The 19,255-nt window shown below is 45.6% G+C and overlaps 1 protein-coding gene across 4 annotated transcripts in view; it reads left to right on the forward strand.

Annotated features, from left to right (window-relative positions):
• The first annotated feature begins 203 nt into the window (after positions 1-203).
• Positions 204-19,255, forward strand: part of DCTD (dCMP deaminase) — a 47,481-nt gene continuing 28,429 nt past the window's right edge. The window contains exons 1-4 of one of the 4 annotated variants that reach the window (XM_012472561.2): positions 230-302; positions 965-1,171; positions 2,012-2,126; positions 2,841-2,976. In XM_012472561.2, the coding sequence (XP_012327984.1) occupies positions 2,019-2,126; positions 2,841-2,976 (244 nt within the window). In that variant the 5' untranslated portion in view covers positions 230-302; positions 965-1,171; positions 2,012-2,018. Of the gene's footprint in view, positions 303-607; positions 1,172-2,011; positions 2,127-2,840; positions 2,977-19,255 lie in introns of those variants that run through there. The other 3 variants (XM_012472560.2, XM_064369976.1, XM_064369970.1) reach the window with 3 other exon arrangements.

Below are 19,255 nucleotides of genomic sequence, written 5' to 3' on the forward strand. Positions count from 1 at the left end.
CGGGGAGTGGTTTGTGCTCGGGCCCTGAACACTGCCGGCCTACCGGACCGCGGGCTCCGTCACGGGGACCGGGAGGGTACGGCGACGCCGAGCAGCGCCTTTGCTGGGTCGCTGCCCCGCTCCGGGCCCCGGGCGACTGCAGTCCTGGGAGCGCCCGGCGTCCGGGCCGCGGCCCTCTTCCGGCCCCGCGGCGGCCCCGCCCCCTCTCCCAACTTCCTTCCCTTCACGCGGCGGCGACGGGGACGAGCACCGGCCTGTGAGCAGAGCCCGCACCGTATGGTGGGCCGGGGCCGGCAGTGCGGGTACGCGGCCCGCGCGCCCCTCGCCACCGCCGCGTGGCGCCATCCCGAGTGCGGGGCGCGGGACGCCGGCTGGCGCATGGGGGCCTGGGCCTAGGGCGGGGGCGGCCGACCCTGTGGCGTTTCGGCCGCGCTCAGCCTTTAGATCCTAGAGTTGGGGAGTGGGAGCGCTCGGGGTCCCCGCAGTCACGCCAGGGTCGATTTCTTGGCTGGCGCTGCGGCCTGTGTGAGGCCGGCCCCCTCGGGAGTGCCCCGGGAGGTGGTGCTGGGCGCCTGAACACCGCACCCCTTCCTGCGCCAGTGTGTGGGTGGGAATGCGTGTGTAGGCCCTGGATCAGGGCTGAGGGGGTTGCCGGCGGTGTGGGGTGTGCCTGGGACGGTGACCAGGTGTGTCTGCCTGAATCGTTGTATCCGAGTTTCGGTTCTTTCTGTTTCTACAGCTGGGCCTCAGTCCTCACAGGGTTCCAGTGGGCGTTCAGCCACGCCAGGGAAGATGCCCAGAGGACTAACAGGCTCCTTCCCCCTCCTGCCTTTCCCTCGTCCCTCCATTGTCCCCTGTCTCCTATTTAGTAGGTCCTTCTCTAGCACCCCACAGCGATGATGGATGGTCCCCTTAAGCCAGGTGGGAAACCAGGCTGATCCAATATCTGTATTTTCCTGTTAAGGGGGTTGCCAGGCTTCTCAGATTTGGGGCGGCATTTTCAGTGGGTGACCGTGGTTCCCAGCACCGACTCTCTACTGCATCCTGGTCTTCGGCAGTGCCGCCCTGCACGGTAGCATTAGCCTCAAGTGTGGAGCCTGAAGCAGAAGCTTTGGGAAATGCTTGCCTTCCTTTAGACCACATTCCTCGCCTTTCTCAAGATTTCTCAGTGGTATGCACTCCGTTTTTGTGTTGTCTTCCTTCCTTGCCCTTGTTTCATTCCTTTTGAAAGGGACCACTCACCTGAAGTTCTAGGACCCCCTTCGTGGGCTCTCCCTGTTGTAGACAAGGCCTGTGCTTGGCCCTGGTGAAGCCTACATTCCAAAAACCTGGCTTTAAGAGTAGCACTTGACATTTTTCATAGTTTCTTCTCATGTAATTCATTACTTAGCGTTACAACTTCTATCCCATCTGGGGTAACGAGAGAAAGGGAAGGGAAAAATTACCTGGTTAATATCAGAGTTGGGAAGGCTTCAGATGTTTTCTTTGAATCCGTCTGGCATGGATAATAATCCTTTGTGGTTCTCAGAGTCTCTGTGAGATGGGATGGCATTGTCTACCTTAGCCAGGAGTGAGGCTTGAGTGACATGATGTGTAATAAGCTTTAACAACGTCTGGAATCTATAGATGATCAATAAATATTTCTTTTTTCCACCCTCCTTCGTGCTGACTCTGTTTTTTAAGGGAGAAATGTAAAGGACAGAACAATTTGTAGGCCAGCATGTGTAGTAACTTAAAAAAAAATCCTATGAGAAAGCAGGAAATAGATGAAATGTTTGGGAATGTGAAGCTATAGGTGCCAAATTCAGATTTCTGAAATAGGAAACTTCTTAATTTTTTACTTAAGACCAGAGACTGTTTAGGGTCCATGTGTTGTGATTTCTGATTGATAAATGTGGCTGAAGTTGCCCATGTTTCGAGATTGAAAGGTTCAGTGTGGTTGGGTTGAACTGGAAAACAGACTTACTAAAATGCTTCTCTCAGCTTCTGTTTTGTCATGTTTTCCTTCTAGACCCAACATGAGTGAAGTTTCCTGCAAGAAACGGGATGACTATTTGGAATGGCCTGAGTACTTTATGGCTGTGGCCTTCTTATCAGCACAGAGAAGCAAAGATCCAAATTCCCAGGTAAATGAATTTCATGGGAGAATGCTTAGATACCCATAGGCAAAGAGTTTCCTGCACATGAGCAGAAAGGGGAGACTCAGTGGACGTCTGTCAACTTAAAAGTGTAGCGTCGGCCGGGTGCGGTGGCTCACGCCTGTAATCCCAGCACTTTGGGAGGCTGAGGTGGGCAGATCATGAGGTCAGGAGATCGAGACTATCTTGGTTAACACAGCGAAACACTGTCTCTACTAAAAATACAAAAAATTTGCCAGGCGTGGTGGCACATGCCTGTAGTCTCAGCTATTTGGGAGGCTGAGGCAGGAGAATCGCTTGAACCTAGGAGGCAGAGGTTGCAGTGAGCCGAGATCGTGCCACTGCACTCCAGCCTGGGAGACAGAGTGACACTCCGTTTCAAAAAAAAAAAAAAAGAAGAAAGTGCAGTGTTAGTCTGCCTTTTGTGCTGCATTTCTACAAGCTTACTTCTCCCTGTGAGACAGAAAATTGTCCCATGCCATTGTCAACTGCCTCTTGTGCCCCTTCTGGGACTGGGGGTGCACTTTCCTTGGCTTGCGGGAGCTGCCACAAAAAACAGGCAAGGAGACCGACAGCTCTCAGCACCTGCAGCAGCTCTGCATCTGTTTTGAGTCCTGCAGTCCCCCTGGTTTCATTCCCTGCTTCCTCAGCGACAGACCAGCCGGTTGCAGGCACCAAGCCTTCGGGCATGTTTCCTTCTAGGTGGGCGCCTGCATCGTGAATTCAGAAAACAAGATTGTCGGGATCGGGTACAATGGGATGCCAAATGGGTGCAGTGATGACCTGCTGCCTTGGAGAAGGACAGCAGAGAATAAGCTGGACACCAAATACCCGTACGGTAGGGCACGTTTTATGTCCCATTCTGCTTAGTGACATAGTCTGGTGAGTGCTTAATTAAGAAAGTTGGTCAGAAGGCATCATCTCCCTTTTGTCATCAACAGCTGGAAAGAAAAATATCCTATTGAACTACCCCAATTTCCTGACTTTGTCTCTTAAGTTCCAAAGAGAGCCACGGAGGGAAGCAGGGAGTGGCCACACTGCCCGTCCCTGAGATCCAGGGCTCTGCTGCCTGTGCTGAGCCTGGCAGGCCTCACCGGCAGCCTGCTGACCTGCACAACAGCAGAGTATTGATGGCCAGCTTCTCTGTAGAGGGTCACAGCACCTTGGACAGATGGCTGAGGGATGTGCATGGTGGCTCTGCAGGTTCTTTTTTTACTACTTGGAAGCAGGGTCAGCTCCCCAGGGGCTGGCTCGGTCTTTGGTCTGATGAGAAGCAGGCTCCATTCGGCTGGCGTGCCTGATGAGAACATCTGGCTCAAGCTCATCTCTGGGAAGCGGGAATCAAACTGTGAGCTAGACATCAGGAGATGGAGGATTCAGTTACTTCCTCCAGTTTCAGGGGATGCTGCAATTTTACAGTGGGCTGTGGTCAGACTAAAAGTAAGAAGTGAAGTTGGGCGCGATGGCTCACACCTGTAATCCCAGTACTTTGGGAGGTCAAGGCAGGTGGATCACCTGAGGTTGGGAGTTCGAGACCAGCCTAGCCAACATGGTAAAACCCCATCTCTACTAAAAATACAAAAATTAGCCAGGCATGGTGGTGGGTGCCTGTAATCCCAGCTGCTCGGGAGGCTGAGGCAGGAGAATCGCCTGGCCTCAGGGGGCAGGGGTTGCAGTGAACTGAGATTGCACCACTGTACTCCTGCCTGGGCAGCAGAGTGAGACTCTATCTCAAAAAAAAAAAAAAAAAAAAGCCAGAAGTGTGGAACTGTAAAGCTTTGGCTTGACTGTCTCTGAATTTTTACCTTGCCATTAGGGAAGGGTGCTTCTTAGAATTTGTTGCCTGTCTGAGCCCCAGGGAAAATTCCTTCAGAGATTGCCTGGGAGGGTCCAGCCACAGCTTTACTTTTTCCTTGTATTACTTGGAGAATATGCAACTAATGCTGGAAAAGAGGCAAATCATGCTGCGTCTGCAGGTTGGTGATTTTTTGTAAGGCTAGGTCCTGTATTTTATGTCTGAAAATGAACAGACTGGCGCTGTTGGAAGTGAAAGTAGAGTAAGGCCATCCAAATGGGAAAGATTGTGCCTTCAAGGTGTGATAAACACCTTTCTTCTCTGTTGACTCTCTCCTGGTAGGTTTTCCTCTGGGTTTTTCTCATGAAGTAGAATTCCAAGTCTACGTTTAGTCTAATTTGCATACTTTTACTAATGTTCCTGGACCTCAATCATGTTAAATAAGCCCCATACATTTCTTTCTAAATTGCTTAGGGGCAACTCCTCCATGTTTGAAAGAAAAAGGAAAGGTACCTGGAGGGAGAGGAGGAATTGAGGACTGCGAAGCCTCAGGGTTTCCAAGGTGGGAAAAGTATGGATGAAGGGGACTGAACCTCCGGATCCTCGATTCAACCTCACCCCTCCCTCAGAGGAGTGGGAAGAGAGGATCAGAGTTGGGGGAGGGTAAGACTGTCTTCTCAGCCCCAGCTTCAGAGCTGGTAGTGGTGGGTGACTAATTAGAAAAATGTGCTGACTTAGAGAAACTTCTTGTCATCCTGATTTTGATTCTATAAGCTTTTAGTGGTAAGAAAGAAGGGAAGTGATTAGTTGTTTTTAAGTCCATGCAAAGATAATTTTTCACCGTGCGGTTCAATGTCCCATGTAAAAATGGTGAAAGGGGAGGGTCGATATATTAAAGATCTGCACTGAAATGTGTGACAGCCACAGTCAATATTTCACCCAATCTAGACAGTGAAATACTGGCCCTTGTGCTGAACTTCGATATGGAGGCATTCTGGGATGTCAGCCCATCGTACTCAAGTTGGTGCAAAAGATACCTGTGGTTGGACAGGGCACAGGGGTCTCGGATGGGCACTGAACGGCCCTTCCAATGAGACCTGTGCCTTCTTCAGTTACAGTGAGTCCCAGGCAGATCTGTAAGCAGTGACCTAGAAGCCAAGGGCCACACAATAGATTTCAGCACCTCCCCCACACCCCAGCCTTCACAGCGCTCCCTGACTTCCCGAATAGCTGATTTTGTTTGTTATGAGACACTGCCTTTTGTCCAAATTGAGGACAGAACCTTTCAGAGCCCCTTTCTAGAAGGAATTCTTTTAAAAACCTACATAGGTATTTGTCCAACTTCACTGATTGTTTTTTATTGAATAGCTGCTGAGTTTCTGGGCACTGGTTGTCTGTCTGCATTATTTTTTATCATCCATATGATACCTCTAGGTTTTCAAAGCTCTTTGCCCTTACTTATCAATTATTCATTTTATATGTAGCTATGTTAGAATGCTGAAAATTTTCTTTCACAAGAGTAAGCTTGTAATTTGATGTACCATAAAAGTTGTAGAAGGTATTAAATGGTTTTTAAAAGGCATTTAGTATTACTACTGCCATAATATGGTAAAGATGGGCTTTAAATCTAAATGATGATGACTGTGTATAAAATGTACACTCGTTGTTGCCTTGCCAAGGCTTTTCAGGACACACAGAGGTAAATGTTTGGATTGCCTGGGACGTAACAGAAATGTTTGCTGATAATTGACTCAAATGCAAAGTCTTTTTTTTCTGCTTTTGTTCGGAGTTTTTCAAAATTAATTTTTTTTTTTTTTTTTTGAGACAGTTTTACTCTTGTTGCCCAGGCTGGAGTGCAGTGGCACAGTCTTGGCTCACTGCAACCTCCGCCTCCTGGGTTCAAGTGATTCTCCTGCCTCAACCTCCTGAGTAGCTGAGACTACAGGCATGCACCATCATGCCCTGCTAATTTTGTATTTTTAGTAGAGATGGGGTTGCTCCATGCTGGTCAGGCTGGTCTCAAACTCCCCACCTCAGGTGATCCACCTGCTTTGGTCTCCCAAAGTGCTGGGATTACAGGCGTGAGCCAACGCACCCAGCCAAGATTTTCCCAAAATGAATGTATAAAATAAGGGGTTACTGCCTGTAGTTGGGTAGCTTAACCCATTCTTTCCTCATCTACATTAATGGAGACTAAGCTGCTGTAGCAGGAAGGGTAGATTCATAGATTATGTGTTAATCCCTGTAAAGGAGCTTTAAAGATGATCTTGAGTTCTAGACCAATGATTTTTAACTCTTTCGAATGTACGGGACCCTCTTTTAAATGCCAAAAACCTTCTAGGACCCCTGCATAATGCTAAATTCTTAGTATCTTTTGAGTAAGAAACTCCACAATGACCAAAACCACTTCATATCAATAACCGTTTATGTTCATCTGAACTTTCTTAATCGGATAGCGTTTAGGTATGTTTGGGGAAAGTTTATATATGTCCTGGACCTGGTATTTATTTATCCAGCTGTGGATATGCTTGGACCCCTTGCGATACCTCAGTAGTGTCTCAGGGTTCTGTGCCCACAGGATCTAAGCCTCCTCCATTCTTGTAAGTAGCTTCTATAATGCCACACATCAGGTGACGTCTCCTAATTCCAAGGTCAGTGCTCTTCCTGCTGCTTCCATGTGTCTCTCCTGTGGGGCACAGGTATTCAGCTGCACTGAAATGCCAATCATCTTCTCATTTTTTTTGCAGTTGATCAGACTGAGGCTCTTATAAAATACCTCCTCAGAGATCAGGAGCTCGGGAGGGGTGGCCTGTGCCTGGCATTATGCAGAAAGCCACGCGCATGGCTCACTATAACATTTCTTGACAGGGGAGTGCAGTGGACTGAATGTGTCTCTCCCCACATTCACATGCTGAAACCCGAATTCCAATGTACTGATATTTGGGAGTGGGGCCTGGGGGGACGTAATTAGGCCATGAGGGTGGAACTCTCCTGAATGGGATTAGTGCCCTTCTACAAGGGACCCCAGAGAGCTCTGTTACTCTCTTTCCATGTGTGAGGATAGGAGAAGAAGATGGCTCTCTGCAACCCTGAAAGGGGACCTTGCCAGAACTGACCATGCTGGTGTCCTGACTTCCAGCCTCCAGAACTGTGAGAAATAAATGTCCACTGTTTCTCAGCCACCCAGTCTGTGAGACTTTGTTATAGTAGCCCCAAGAGACTGCGACAGCAAACTTGAGAATTGTGTAAATTTGAGCTTACCAAATAACATACAACTTAATACTGCTGTATTAATTCCGTAAGTCGGAAGTCATTAGTCCTGATTGACGCCTTGTAGGGAGAAGGGAAACACACACTACTTGTAACATAATAGGAAGACAGAGCTTTTCCTGGGATGCGTCTCTAGAGAAGTATTTTTAAGGGGTATTTTTGTTCTTTCAGCCTTGAGATCAAAACTTCATAAAAGTATTTTATTATAATGTAGTATTAATGTGGAAAATGAAAATTCCCTCTGCTAAAGAAGCTTTTTATTCCTTCCTTTTCCTGAAAAATCTAAAAGATAATATGATGTCAGTAACACTAAGTGGCAGGAAGAAGGCAATGTTATTAGACTAAGAGTCTTTTCAGATGAATGACAATTAACCGGGAAGCAGCAGATTTATCTAATTTACCAGATTAAAAAACTTGGGAAGATTCTTATTTTTATGAGGAGGTGGGTTGCTAAACCCATGATGAAGTATTCAATTGACATTTTTCATTCCTTTTTCTTTGTGGAATTCATTACAGTGAAGCACATTTAATCAAAACACCAATTTTATCAAATGGAGGTAAAATGCTCTTGGTGATTCAGATATCACTCTTTCCTTGGGTTTTCATAACCAATTTCGATGATATAGTTTACATATTAGAGTTGGAGAATTAGCTTGTTTCTGTTGTTAAACTTAAGGGAATTTTTAGCAATGCCAGCCACATGTATCCAGCTGCTCAGCACGTGCAGCCTTGCTAATTTCTGCTGGCGAAGGGCTCTGGGTTTTGGCGAGTGCCTCTGTGCTTGGCCTCCTCCCTTACCCAATGGACCAGGGAGCCAGGATTGCTCAGCCTGCTGCATCTCACTGTACCAGGGAAGGGACCGTAGAGTCTCCATGTCCCCAAGGGTAGGGAGTGGCCTCGCTCTGAGTGCATTGGGCAGAAACAGAGATGAGGGGCCCTTACCAGAGTCAGTTCCTATGTCTACAGGGATACCGTAAAAAGGATATAATGCTAGGAAGGAAAATGCTGAAAAACCTAGAGTTCATTAAGGCCAAAGAGTTCAGCAGAGCACCTTAAACACTCTTGCCAGTGTGGGGCAGTGCTTCTTTAAATTTTCTATTTAAAATTTCATCTTTATTTCTCAGACTTAGCATATTGTTAAGCATGCATAGATGTCATTTTTGTGATTACTTAGCCATTTACTTTACCCCCTTGAACACTGACATTTTCCTCACTGCCATGCATGTGATATATTTCTTTGGCATCCGAAAGGTTAGTCTTGAGAAACTAATTTATCAAGAAGTTAGGAGGCTGATCCTACTTAAGCTGTGACTTCCTCACAACTTGTAAGAGCTTCTTAGTAATTAAGATCAAATTTGTTCTTTCAGTCCTGAAATTGAATGTCCTCTGATTTTGTTAGCCCATGAATTTGATAACTTGCTGTTGTTGCTTTTCCTGCAGAATTTAATTTCACTTACAGCTTCCTGCCGCTCTTCCCCTGCCTGTCCATCTAGTAGTGTGGGCTGACAGCAGGTCTAATTAGGGACTTTTGTACAAAACAACTTATATAATCACGGAAAACCTTCGAACAATTGCATAGGAAAGACATTAAGTAGATGATTTTTTACGAATCAAGGGACAAACTCAGGTGTGATTGTGTGGGGTTTTAGATGAACAGAGGAAAACACCAATGTATATATAAGTCTTCTCCCACCCTCTAAAATTAACCAGCTCCATATAAGCATGTTTTACTTTACGATATAATTGTTTATAAACAGTTTTCGGAAAAGAATAATAGTATTTTGATATAATTGATTTGATGTTTATGTATTTTTATAGTTACAGAGTTAATTATTTTTAAAGTGCTAGAGAGTATTATTTCATTTTGAATATCTACAAAAGACATATAGTACAAAATAACTCCTTGTTCTGAAGAACATGTAGGAAAAGCTGAAATGCTCATCTATGGGGATTGGACCTACCTATGAAGATACACACATATGTCTCTTTTCGGAAGTGGGCTGAAGCTTATCTTTGTACTGTAATTTCTCAAGATAAAAGGTTTGTTGAAAAATTAGTAGCCTTGATAAAATGTCAGGGCACGTGCAACCTATTTTAGAAAACAACTATATTAAGTATTTGAGCACAATAATGATCTGAATGTAAATGGATATTTCTAATGAAAAGTGTAACTTCCTTATTTCTTCCTTTTTGAGACAAAGTCTTGCTCTGTCGCCCAGGCTGGAGTACCGTGGCATGATCTCGGCTCACTGCAGCCTCCACCTCCAGGTTTTAGGCGATTCTCCTGCCTTAGCCTCCCGAGTAGCCGGGATTACAGGCACATGCCACCACGCCTGGCTAATTTTTATATTTTTAGTAGAAACAGGGTTTCAACATGTTGGCCAGGCTGGTCTTGAACTCCTGACCTCAGGTGATCCACCCACCTCAGCCTTCCAAAGTGCTAATAGTACAGGCTTGAGCCACCACACCCAGCCACTTCTTTATTTCTTTAAGTTTGCTAAGTCTTTGCTTAGAAACACGGGGGTCGCTGTCCAGTGTGGTTACCTGAGAATGATTACTCTCATAGTCTTGATTCTGGTGATCTGTTCTATGGCAGTTGTGCTGATTTTGACTGATCTCTGAAACTGGCCTGAATGACTAAAGCTTTATTGTATTTTGAGTTTTTTTTTCATCCAGAATCTCCCTTCAGAAGCTTTGTTAATACTAACTATATAAAGGTAGAATATGAATATATTGTTTGTGCCCAGAAAGACACAATAAAACCTAGTTCTCAGAGATTTTTGCAAGTGTTTGTATTGCTTTTTGCTTATACTTTCTGAAGACTTTTTTTTTTTTATCTGAATAGGGATATACATGTCTGTAGTACACACATTAGCTAAGTAAAGCCCCACAGTGCTTAAAACAACAATTACCATATTCACACAGAATAATCCTGGAGCTGCCATAAGGAGCCACAGGTTCCGGGTTTGGTATGTTTATGCCCAGTAACTGTGTTGTTAGAGGCAGCACCTGACATTAATTTCTCAACATCTCTATGAAGTAAATTATCACTGAAGACTTCTCCAGTTCTCTTATTCCAAGGAAAAATATAAGTGTTATAGCTTTGATTGCAGTAGATTAGTATCTATTTCTCAGCTTACGGGGTTCTGAAAGTATTCTTGGCCAAAGCAGAGCTGTAAAAGCTACTGGAGACAATGACACAGGGAGAATGTGCATATGTACTTATGGATGAATTAATAGAAACAGGCTCCTTTTCCTCTTTCCCCTCTACCAATTAAAGTCTGGTGCAGTTCTAAGATGAATAAAAACTAGATAGAGACAGCATGCATGAAAGGGAGGGGAGGGTCAGACTGTAGGTTACTCCACTGACATGGAGGTTAAAAGACATTGGATGAGAAGAGGTTGGATAACAGCAATAAAGAAAAAAATCTGGCTGGGCGCAGTGGCTCACGCCTGTAACCCCAGCACTTTGGGAGGCTGAGGCGGGCAGATCACAGGGTCAGGAGATAGAGACCATCCTGGCTAACACAATGAAACCTGTCTCTACTAAAGATACAAAAAAAAAAAAAAAAAAAGAAAGAAAAAGAAAAATTAGCCAGGCATAGTGGCACGCATCTGTAGTCCCAGCTACTTGGGAGTCTGAGGCAGGAGAATTGCTTGAACTGGGAGGCGGAGGTTGCAGTGAGCCGAGATCACACCACTGCACTCCAGCCTGGGCAACAGAGCAAGACTCTGTCTCAAAAAAAGAAAAGAAAAAAATCCTAGCTTGGTATGGTGTGCACGCCTGTAATCCCAGCACATTGGGAAGCCAAGGCAGGTGGATCATTTGAGCTCAATAGTTTAAGACCAACCTGGTCAACGTTGCTGAATCTCGTCTCTACAGAAAATACAAAAATTATCCAGGTGTTGTGGTGTGCAGCTGTAGTTCCAGCTACTCCAGGGAGGCTGAGGTGGGAGGATCGCTCGAGCCCATAAGGCCAAGGCAGCAGTGAGCCAAGATTGCACCACTGAACTCCAGCCTGAGTGACAGAGTGAGAGACCCTATCTCAAAAAAATTAAGAAAAAGATCCTATGTCTAAGTGAAAGAGAATGTATGAATACATGGGACACACTTAAAACTCTTTGGAGATAAGAGTAACCTCTTAGACCATTAGAAAAAAAGGACTTTAGAAATTCTTTTGAGAACTAGCCAGCATGACAGTATTTATTGAAACAGAGATACTTGCATGGCATTAGGAAATCCCTGTGATAAATGCAGGATATTGGTGAAAGCAAGAGAGTTGGAATGCAACAGAATGGACACTCCTCTGCTGATGCTGTCTGAAGGGTTGCTGCCAACCAATTAGTGGAGGTGTAAATTTTATCTCTGTACTTCTTTCAAATGATAGATGCCATAGTAAATTTAAAATATTGAATATGATAACTAAGCATGAATTTTTTAATTCTGCAATTAAAAGACTTTGTTCAAAATGCCATTAATTTTGAGTTTAGGTGAATAAAGGGAAGCAGAATTCTTCTGTCGTTTTTCCTTCTACTTGTGATTTTTTAGGAATTCAAATAAGTACTAACGAGTCACTTATTCTCTTATCAGTTTTAGTTGTCTGCTGGTGATGGGGATGTTCTCTGGAGTCATCTTGCTTTCTTTTTAAAAATTGTAACTGTATTTTATATGCATTGGCTTTTTTCAGAACACCGTCACAAGTAGTCATTCAATCGTTCAGCAGATACTTCTAGGGCATTTATTATGCGTTTTACATGCCAGGTACTCTGCAGAGTCAACAAAATGCCACGGGAGGGTCTCTGTTTTTGGAGAGTTTGCAGACTAATTGTGGAGGAGGTAGACGTTAACCAAATAAACAGATATTATTTAAGATTCCTTTTTGAGGAAGTCACTTTGTTTTCTTTTTTATGGAGAAGGGGCCAGCCACTGAATCTGCCAACCCCTTGATCTTGGACTTCCCAGCCTCCAGAGCTGTGAGAAATACATTTCTGATGTTTAGAAGCTACAATTCTATGATACTTGTTAGAGCAGCCCAAACAAACTAGGACAGGTCGTGTGTATGAACTGGATTGTTCTGGGGCAAGAGTGGAAATAGGGACTTGCCAGCCCAGAGGTGATGCAGTGGATGGTGTGAGGCTTTGGAGGGGGTGGGTGCTGGGGCTGGAGAGGCTTGGCTGGAGATAGGGTATATTTTAGGGGCAACATCAGGAAGATAGCATGATACAGGGTGGGAGAGGCAGATTGACTCCCCCCAAACAGTTCTGGGTATAGCAGCTGTAAAGGCATACTGAGAAAGAGAAGCAAGATTTTGGGACGATCAAGGAAGATTTGGACACCTGAAGGCTGAGATGCCCATGAGAGCTCCCTGCAAAGGGTCGGGTGGTCAGGTGGGTGTATGAGTTGGGGATTATTCCAGGCTGGCCGTGTCAGTACAAGTATATCAGTGCTGGCAACCTGGATGACTGATTGAGGGAGTATGTGCAAAGGCAGGAGGAGTAGAGGTGGCTGAGCTCTGAGGGCTCAAGCGCTTAAGGTAGTTTGAAGAAGAAGGGCCCATGAGAAGGAGCACACAGAGCAGTGTTTTAAGGAGGGCCTCACTTTGGGAGGATAAGGTGGGTGGATCACAAGGTCAAGAGATCAAGACCATCCTGGCCAACACGGTGAACCCCATCTCTACTAAAAATACAAAAATTAGCTGGGTATGGTGGCACACACCTGTAGTCCCAGCTACTCAGGAGGCTAGGGAGGAGAATTGCTTGAACCTGGGAGGCAGAGGTTGCAGTGAGCCGGAATCATGCCACTGCACTCCAACCTGTGCAACAGAGCGAGACTCCATCTCAAAAAAAAAGAAGGAGGGCATCTTAGCTGTGTCAGAGGCTGCTGGCTGCTAAGAGGCCTAAGATGAAAACATTTCCAGGAGGTCATGGGTGATACCGCCAAGTATGGTTTCAGCGGAGCAGTAGGGTTGGAGGCCACACTGGAGCCACTTGCAGGAGAACAGGGTGAGGCAATGGGGAAAATGTTACTCAGATCAGGCTGTGGGATGTGTGGCTGAGAAGAGAGCAGAGTAGTGGGGTGGCAGCTGGAATGCAGATGAGGCCAAGGGAAAGGATTGCATAGTTTGTAGGTTGGAAGAATCTGGTTTTGGCTTTGGTTTTTGCTTTTCTACAGCAGACATTTATTTGCTGATGGGACTAGTCCAAGACAGAGAGTGAGGTAGAGATTTCTGGAGCAGAAGCAAGGTGTTCAAGGCTGTGAGGATCGGCCTCTCAAGACACCCTGGTTGGTAATATGAGGAGGGACTGAGCGGGGTGGTGGGAGGACAGCAGACACAGGGTCCTGGAGGGAAAGGCAGGGTGGTGATCAGTTGTGGCACTCCAGTGAAGGAGGAAGCAAGGCCATCGGCCGAGAGAGCTGGGAGTTTGGATTGTGGGAGAGCTGGGAGAGAGGTGATTGTGTGGGGTGGGAGAGGAATGTCCTAGGAATGTAGGGCAGTGTCAGTAGCTCACATCTTACCTGAGAACCGTGAGTTGGGTGGTTGCTCCCCATTTTCTACTTGCTGAAACAGGATCAGCATGCTGCCTGAGGCGGACCAGGTAGAGCCGGAATTAATTAGAACACACATGTCCCTACTCCTCTTCCAGTGCCCAGTGCTGAGGCCCAGTTCACCTCTAAGCACTATTAACACGCAGAGGAGGCTTTTAAGCTCCGTACTGCATATTTGCATCACAGTGCTATCAGCGCTGATTAGTGCTCTGTTTCTTCTGGTGCTGTTGTGGTGCATATTAGGCATCATGCGTGCGTTTCACATGAACAGTGAGAAGGGAGTTGGCATGGACTACCGTGGATGCAGTACAGCTATTTCCACATCCTCCTCCTCCTGACCTGATTGTGTGCCCTTAGCACATAGGGAGGCAGCGTAATTAGAGTTCCGGGGGCTTTATTACCAATAATAGCCCTACCACAGTCAGAAATCTCTTTAGCCCTGAGCACTACCATTGGGGCTAAGTGGCTCCCCTGGGCGCAGGGAGTTGTCACCCACAGCTTTAGCAAGAGGCAGCGAGGAAGGGGGCAGGGATGGGCAGCAGAGCAGGAGAGAGGGAGAAAGAAATGGGTATTCTCGCAGGCAGGCTGGATTGGGTAGTCCAGGACAGTCTGGTCTCAGGTGGGCACACATGGGAGGGGGTGGGGAGCACTCACATGTGGCAAGTAGCTCCTCTGTGCTGTGCTCATAACAGAGGTTAGTCTTTGCAACAGTTCTTGGAGAGGGATTTTTTTGTTTTTCAGGTCTGGAGGCTGAGGCCGAAGATGCTTGGCTTGTAGGTTGGGGGCAGTGTGTGAGGACATGGTAAGGAGGAAGCAGAGGAGACAGGCAGAACCAGGGGTCTCCAAGACCTGCGAGTGCATGGCCCCAGGAGTGGAGATGGAAGTTCATGCCTCAGCCTTCAGGGGCCTGGGCCGTGGGCAGGCAGATGGGCATCCTGGTAGGGGAGGCTTCCCTCGGACCCTGGAAGATGGGGCTGCCTTTTATGTGAGTGACTCATCATTCTCTCCCTAGACCTTGGTAGAATTCCTTTTTGATGTCATTTTCTTCTAGCAGAGACCTCCTCCCTGGGCACAGGGTGAAAACAGAGCAGACTCCAGACATTTTCCAGGCCTGCGGTGGTTTCTCCGTTTCACCCGTTTCTTGTTTTTATTTCCCACACAGATTTACACTGTCATGCCTCTCCAGTGGAATCATGTGTCCCTCCGTGGCGGGGGACTCAGTTACTTTACCTTCTGCGTAGAAAGGTCACACTGTGTGTGGGGCTGGGCTGGGGGCAGGAGTGTCTGGATTCCGAGGACAGGTAGGCTGTCAGGGAGCCAGAAGTGCTGTCACCTGCCATCTCCACTCAGGAAGATCTGGTTCCTGCCACCCAGTGTCTTTCTCAGAAAACAGGTCCAGTTCTGAGTGGTAGTGACAAGGGCCTCATTTACAGAGTTCTTTGCAGTTCACACAGCATTCTCCTACCATGTCCCTCACTTGCTGTTCGTGTGACCCTGTGAGATGGGAAGGGGTGGGTATTATTTTTTCCTATTCATGGCTGAGAGAGGCTGGAACCTGAACAGGGTATTACCTTTGTGTAGGCAAATCCTAAAATTTAAATCCGTTTGTTCTGAAAAGACATTTGTAATCCAAATACATTTTTCTGAAGAAACAGTGTTACCTGAAGATTCAGTTCCCCTTGTACCTGCGAGCAGTGCCTGGAACCCTGTTTCCTGCTTTTTCTCAGCGCTCCTTCATCAGTCCTACTGTACTGCTTCAGCTTACACTCGGGCCGCTGCTGGTTTCCATGCTTGGGCATCTGCAGCCCAGCTGGTGTGAGATCTGCAGGGACCAGACCCGCCTCCATCCTGCAGCCCACACTCAGCCCTGTGGAGCTCTGCACCCTGCGTGGGCCAGTCTGCAGCCAGAACTTATCAGAACATGCATAGGAAACTGCAAAAGTTTTTTTTTCTTTTTTTTTTTTTATTGCATTTTAGGTTTTGGGGTACATGTGAAGAACATGCAAGATTGTTGCATAGGTACACACATGGCAGTGTGATTTGCTGCCTTCCTCCCCATCACCTATGTCTGACATTTCTCCCCATGCTATCTCTCCCCAACTCCCCACCCTCCGATGTCCCTTCCCTATTTCCCCCCAACAGACCCCAGTGTGTGATGCTCCCCTCCCTGTGTCCATGTGTTCTCATTGTTCAACACCCACCTATGAGTGAGAACATGTGGTGTTTGATTTTCTGTTCTTTTGTCAGTTTGCTGAGAATGATGGTTTCCAGGTTCATCCATGTCCGTACAAAGAACATGAACTCATCGTTTTTGATGGCTGCATAATATTCCATGGTGTATATGTACCACATTTTCCCTGTCCAGTCTATCATCGATGGGCATTTGGGTTGGTTCCAGGTCTTTGTTATTGTAAACTGTGCTTCAAAGAGCATTCGTGTGCATGTGTACTTATAGTAGAACGATTTATAATCCTTTGGATATATACCCAGTAATGGGATTGCTGGGTCAAATGGAATTTCTATTTCTAGGTCCTTGAGGAATCGCCACACTGTCTTCCACAATGGTTGAACTAATTTACACTCCCACCAACAGTGTAAAAGTGTTCCTATTTCTCCACATCCTCTCCAGCATCTGTTGTCTCCAGATTTTTTAATGATCGCCGTTCTAACTGGCATGAGATGGTATCTCAATGTAGTTTTGATTTGCATTTCTCTAATGACCAGTGATGATGAGCATTTTTTCATATGTTTGTTGGCCTCATGTATGTCTTCTTTTGTAAATTATCTGTTCATATCCTTTGTCCACTTTTGAATGGGCTTGTTTGTTTTTTTCTTGTAAATCTGTTTTAGTTCTTTGTAAATTCTGGATGTCAGCCCTTTGTCAGGTGGGTAGACTGCAAAAATTTTTTCCCATTCTGTTGGTTGCCGATTCACTCTAGTGACTGTTTCTTTCGCCATGCAGAAGCTGTGGAGTTTGATTAGGTCCCATTTGTCTATTTTGGCTTTTGTTGCCAATGCTTTTGGTGTTTTGGTCATGAAGTCCTTGCCTACGGCTATGTCCTGAATGGTTTTGCCTAGATTTTCTTCTGGGGTTTTTATGGTGTTAGGTTTTATAAGTCTTTAATCCATCTGGAGTTAATTTTAGTGTAAGGTGTCAGGAGGGGTCCGGAAACTGCAAAAGTTTTAAACTATTTGCTTTTCTTGTTCCAGCCCTGTTACTAAGGGCTGGGTGGGGGATAGGGCTCTGTCTGAGCAGGCTTAGAGGGACATAGGCTTTGGAGCAGTCTTACAGGCTGGCAGGAGGAAGATAGGGCCTGAGCAGGGAGCGGGCAGCGAGCAGAGGGGCCTATCTGGTGGAACTGCCTTAGAGAAGTGATATCTGTTGATTTCTACATGGCACTCCCTTCACTGGTTCCATCTTTATTTCAAATCATGTGAAAACCCTGATAATTAACCAGATTGCTACTTTACTAATAGGAACTTCATGGAGAAGAGGTAAGATAGAGGGGGTGACATTATTTGGGACCAAATTCTAGAAATCTTTGCTTTGGATTTTGGGGAAGCCATAACTGGGGACACTTTATAAGCTTTTGGGAAAAGGTACTTGGTGGGGGTAGGGTGGGGGGCTTAATTGTCACGGCTATTCTGTTGTTAAATTATTGATGTGAAGGATAGGTACTTGGGAGGCTGGCAGTGACATATGAGGTCCTGTCAGGATATCTTTCAATAATTAAGAAACAAGTAGTTGAAATTCCATTTTAGTTCCAGAAGCTGTGAAGCAGTTCCATATATGGATCAGTTAGAGGAGCCAGCATGTACCCCATCCCTCAGCGGAAGTTTCTATCAGGCATCTGTGGACAGCGGGGGGCCGGAGCAGGGGTACCTGTGCTCCCAGAGACAATGTGACAGGTTTAACAACTCTGATAACTGTAGGACCCCAGAAGTAAAAACACTTAGGCCCTAACTTCAGGAAGTAATGACAAAAAGCTTTGTCATCAGAATGGAAGTAGAAGATCCTGTAAATTACTATTGAATTTTTTTTTAAATGCATGGGTCAACCTTGAACTTGGGTATGCCATTTCATGTCACTTGTTAATTGCAGGGTGGGAACCCAGTAGAAATGATAGAGGGTGATGCCTCCCACCTTTTCATTCCAGAACGCCACGAGCAAACGCTTCTTGGCTCGAGTCCTGACCCTTGTCTTGTCAGTGAACAGAACTGTCGGTGCTCTGAACGCCTCAGCCTGGGGTGGCGGCAGAAGGCGTTGCAGGTCTGTTCTCCATGGCAGCAGGTGCTCCATGCCTGGCCTTCTGACCCCGACCCTGGCAGGAGTCACCACACCAGGCTGCCACCTGTTTGGGTCAGCCTTAGCAGAACAGCCCTCAGGTCTAAGGACGTCGTTTTCTTTAAGGAAAATCCTGTGTCACTAAAAATGAGGGATTTTTAAGCAACCAGCAGAGTTTCTTAAACTAGGTCGGAATCTTCATTTTCCTGACTCCAAATGTTCTCAGGCCCCAGTAGTTCCTGTCACGTCTCCGTGGCAGATGAAGATCAGTTGAGGGTAGAATAATACTATCACTGCTAAGTTATTTGTGTAAGAATTAGAATTTGTTTAGCATTATTTAGGGTTTTTAAACAAACCTATCTGAGTAACCATCATAATACTACAGTCTAAAATAGATATTGTATTAGTCTTATATCAAATGAGGTGAAAGCCAAATCTATAAAACGTTGAACTCTTAAATCTAACGAAGGATGGAATATATCCTGTTAATTTGTCAAACTTCTAGAGAACCGCCTACATGAGACAGTAAGGATTAATCAAGCCCTAGTAAGAGAGAATTTGAAAAATACAGTTTTCTAATTATACAGTCTCTTCTCAGTGGCCCAAGGTTAATGCGGTTCTGAATTCTGACAGTTAGTAATAGAAAAGAAAAAAAAAAACCCAAAGCATATGAATTGTCTTATAATTATATGAAACAGAGATTCTCTTCTGGCAATCAAGGACCTTATAAGCATTAATCTGATATTTTCAGCATTTGATTCTTTTCCTTTTAAACAAGGTAGGGCATAACTGAAGGGTTTTGTGTCATTCTTTGTGCTTATCAAATAATATGTAGTGTTTGCAGATTTATTTTGCTTATTGCTTAGCTATCGACGTGTAATTCTAGGTTGAACGTTTTATCTTTTTTATGATTTAGACTAACTTATGAATACTTCCTAGACACTTTGTCTTTGAAATACTTGGTCCTTATTCCTACTATGAATATAAAAACTTACAATGACTTCTTGGTTGGTTTTTGCACTCAGGTATATTTGTAGCTCTTGCTGCAGTTCATGCAGGCAACACAACAAAAATGTTGACACTAGAGAAAGGTCAATTTATTCCTTCGTTTACTGCTGTCAAATATCTGTGGAATGTTTATTATACAGATTGAGCATGCCAAATCCAAAAATCCAAAATCTGAAACTTCTTTTTTTGAGACAGGGTCTTGCTCTGTTGCC

The sequence above is a fragment of the Aotus nancymaae genome, unplaced genomic scaffold (genome assembly GCF_030222135.1).
Source record: "Aotus nancymaae isolate 86718 unplaced genomic scaffold, 86718_ANA_hifiasm-v0.15.2.pri h1tg000006l, whole genome shotgun sequence".
Classification (NCBI taxonomy): domain Eukaryota; kingdom Metazoa; phylum Chordata; class Mammalia; order Primates; family Aotidae; genus Aotus; species Aotus nancymaae.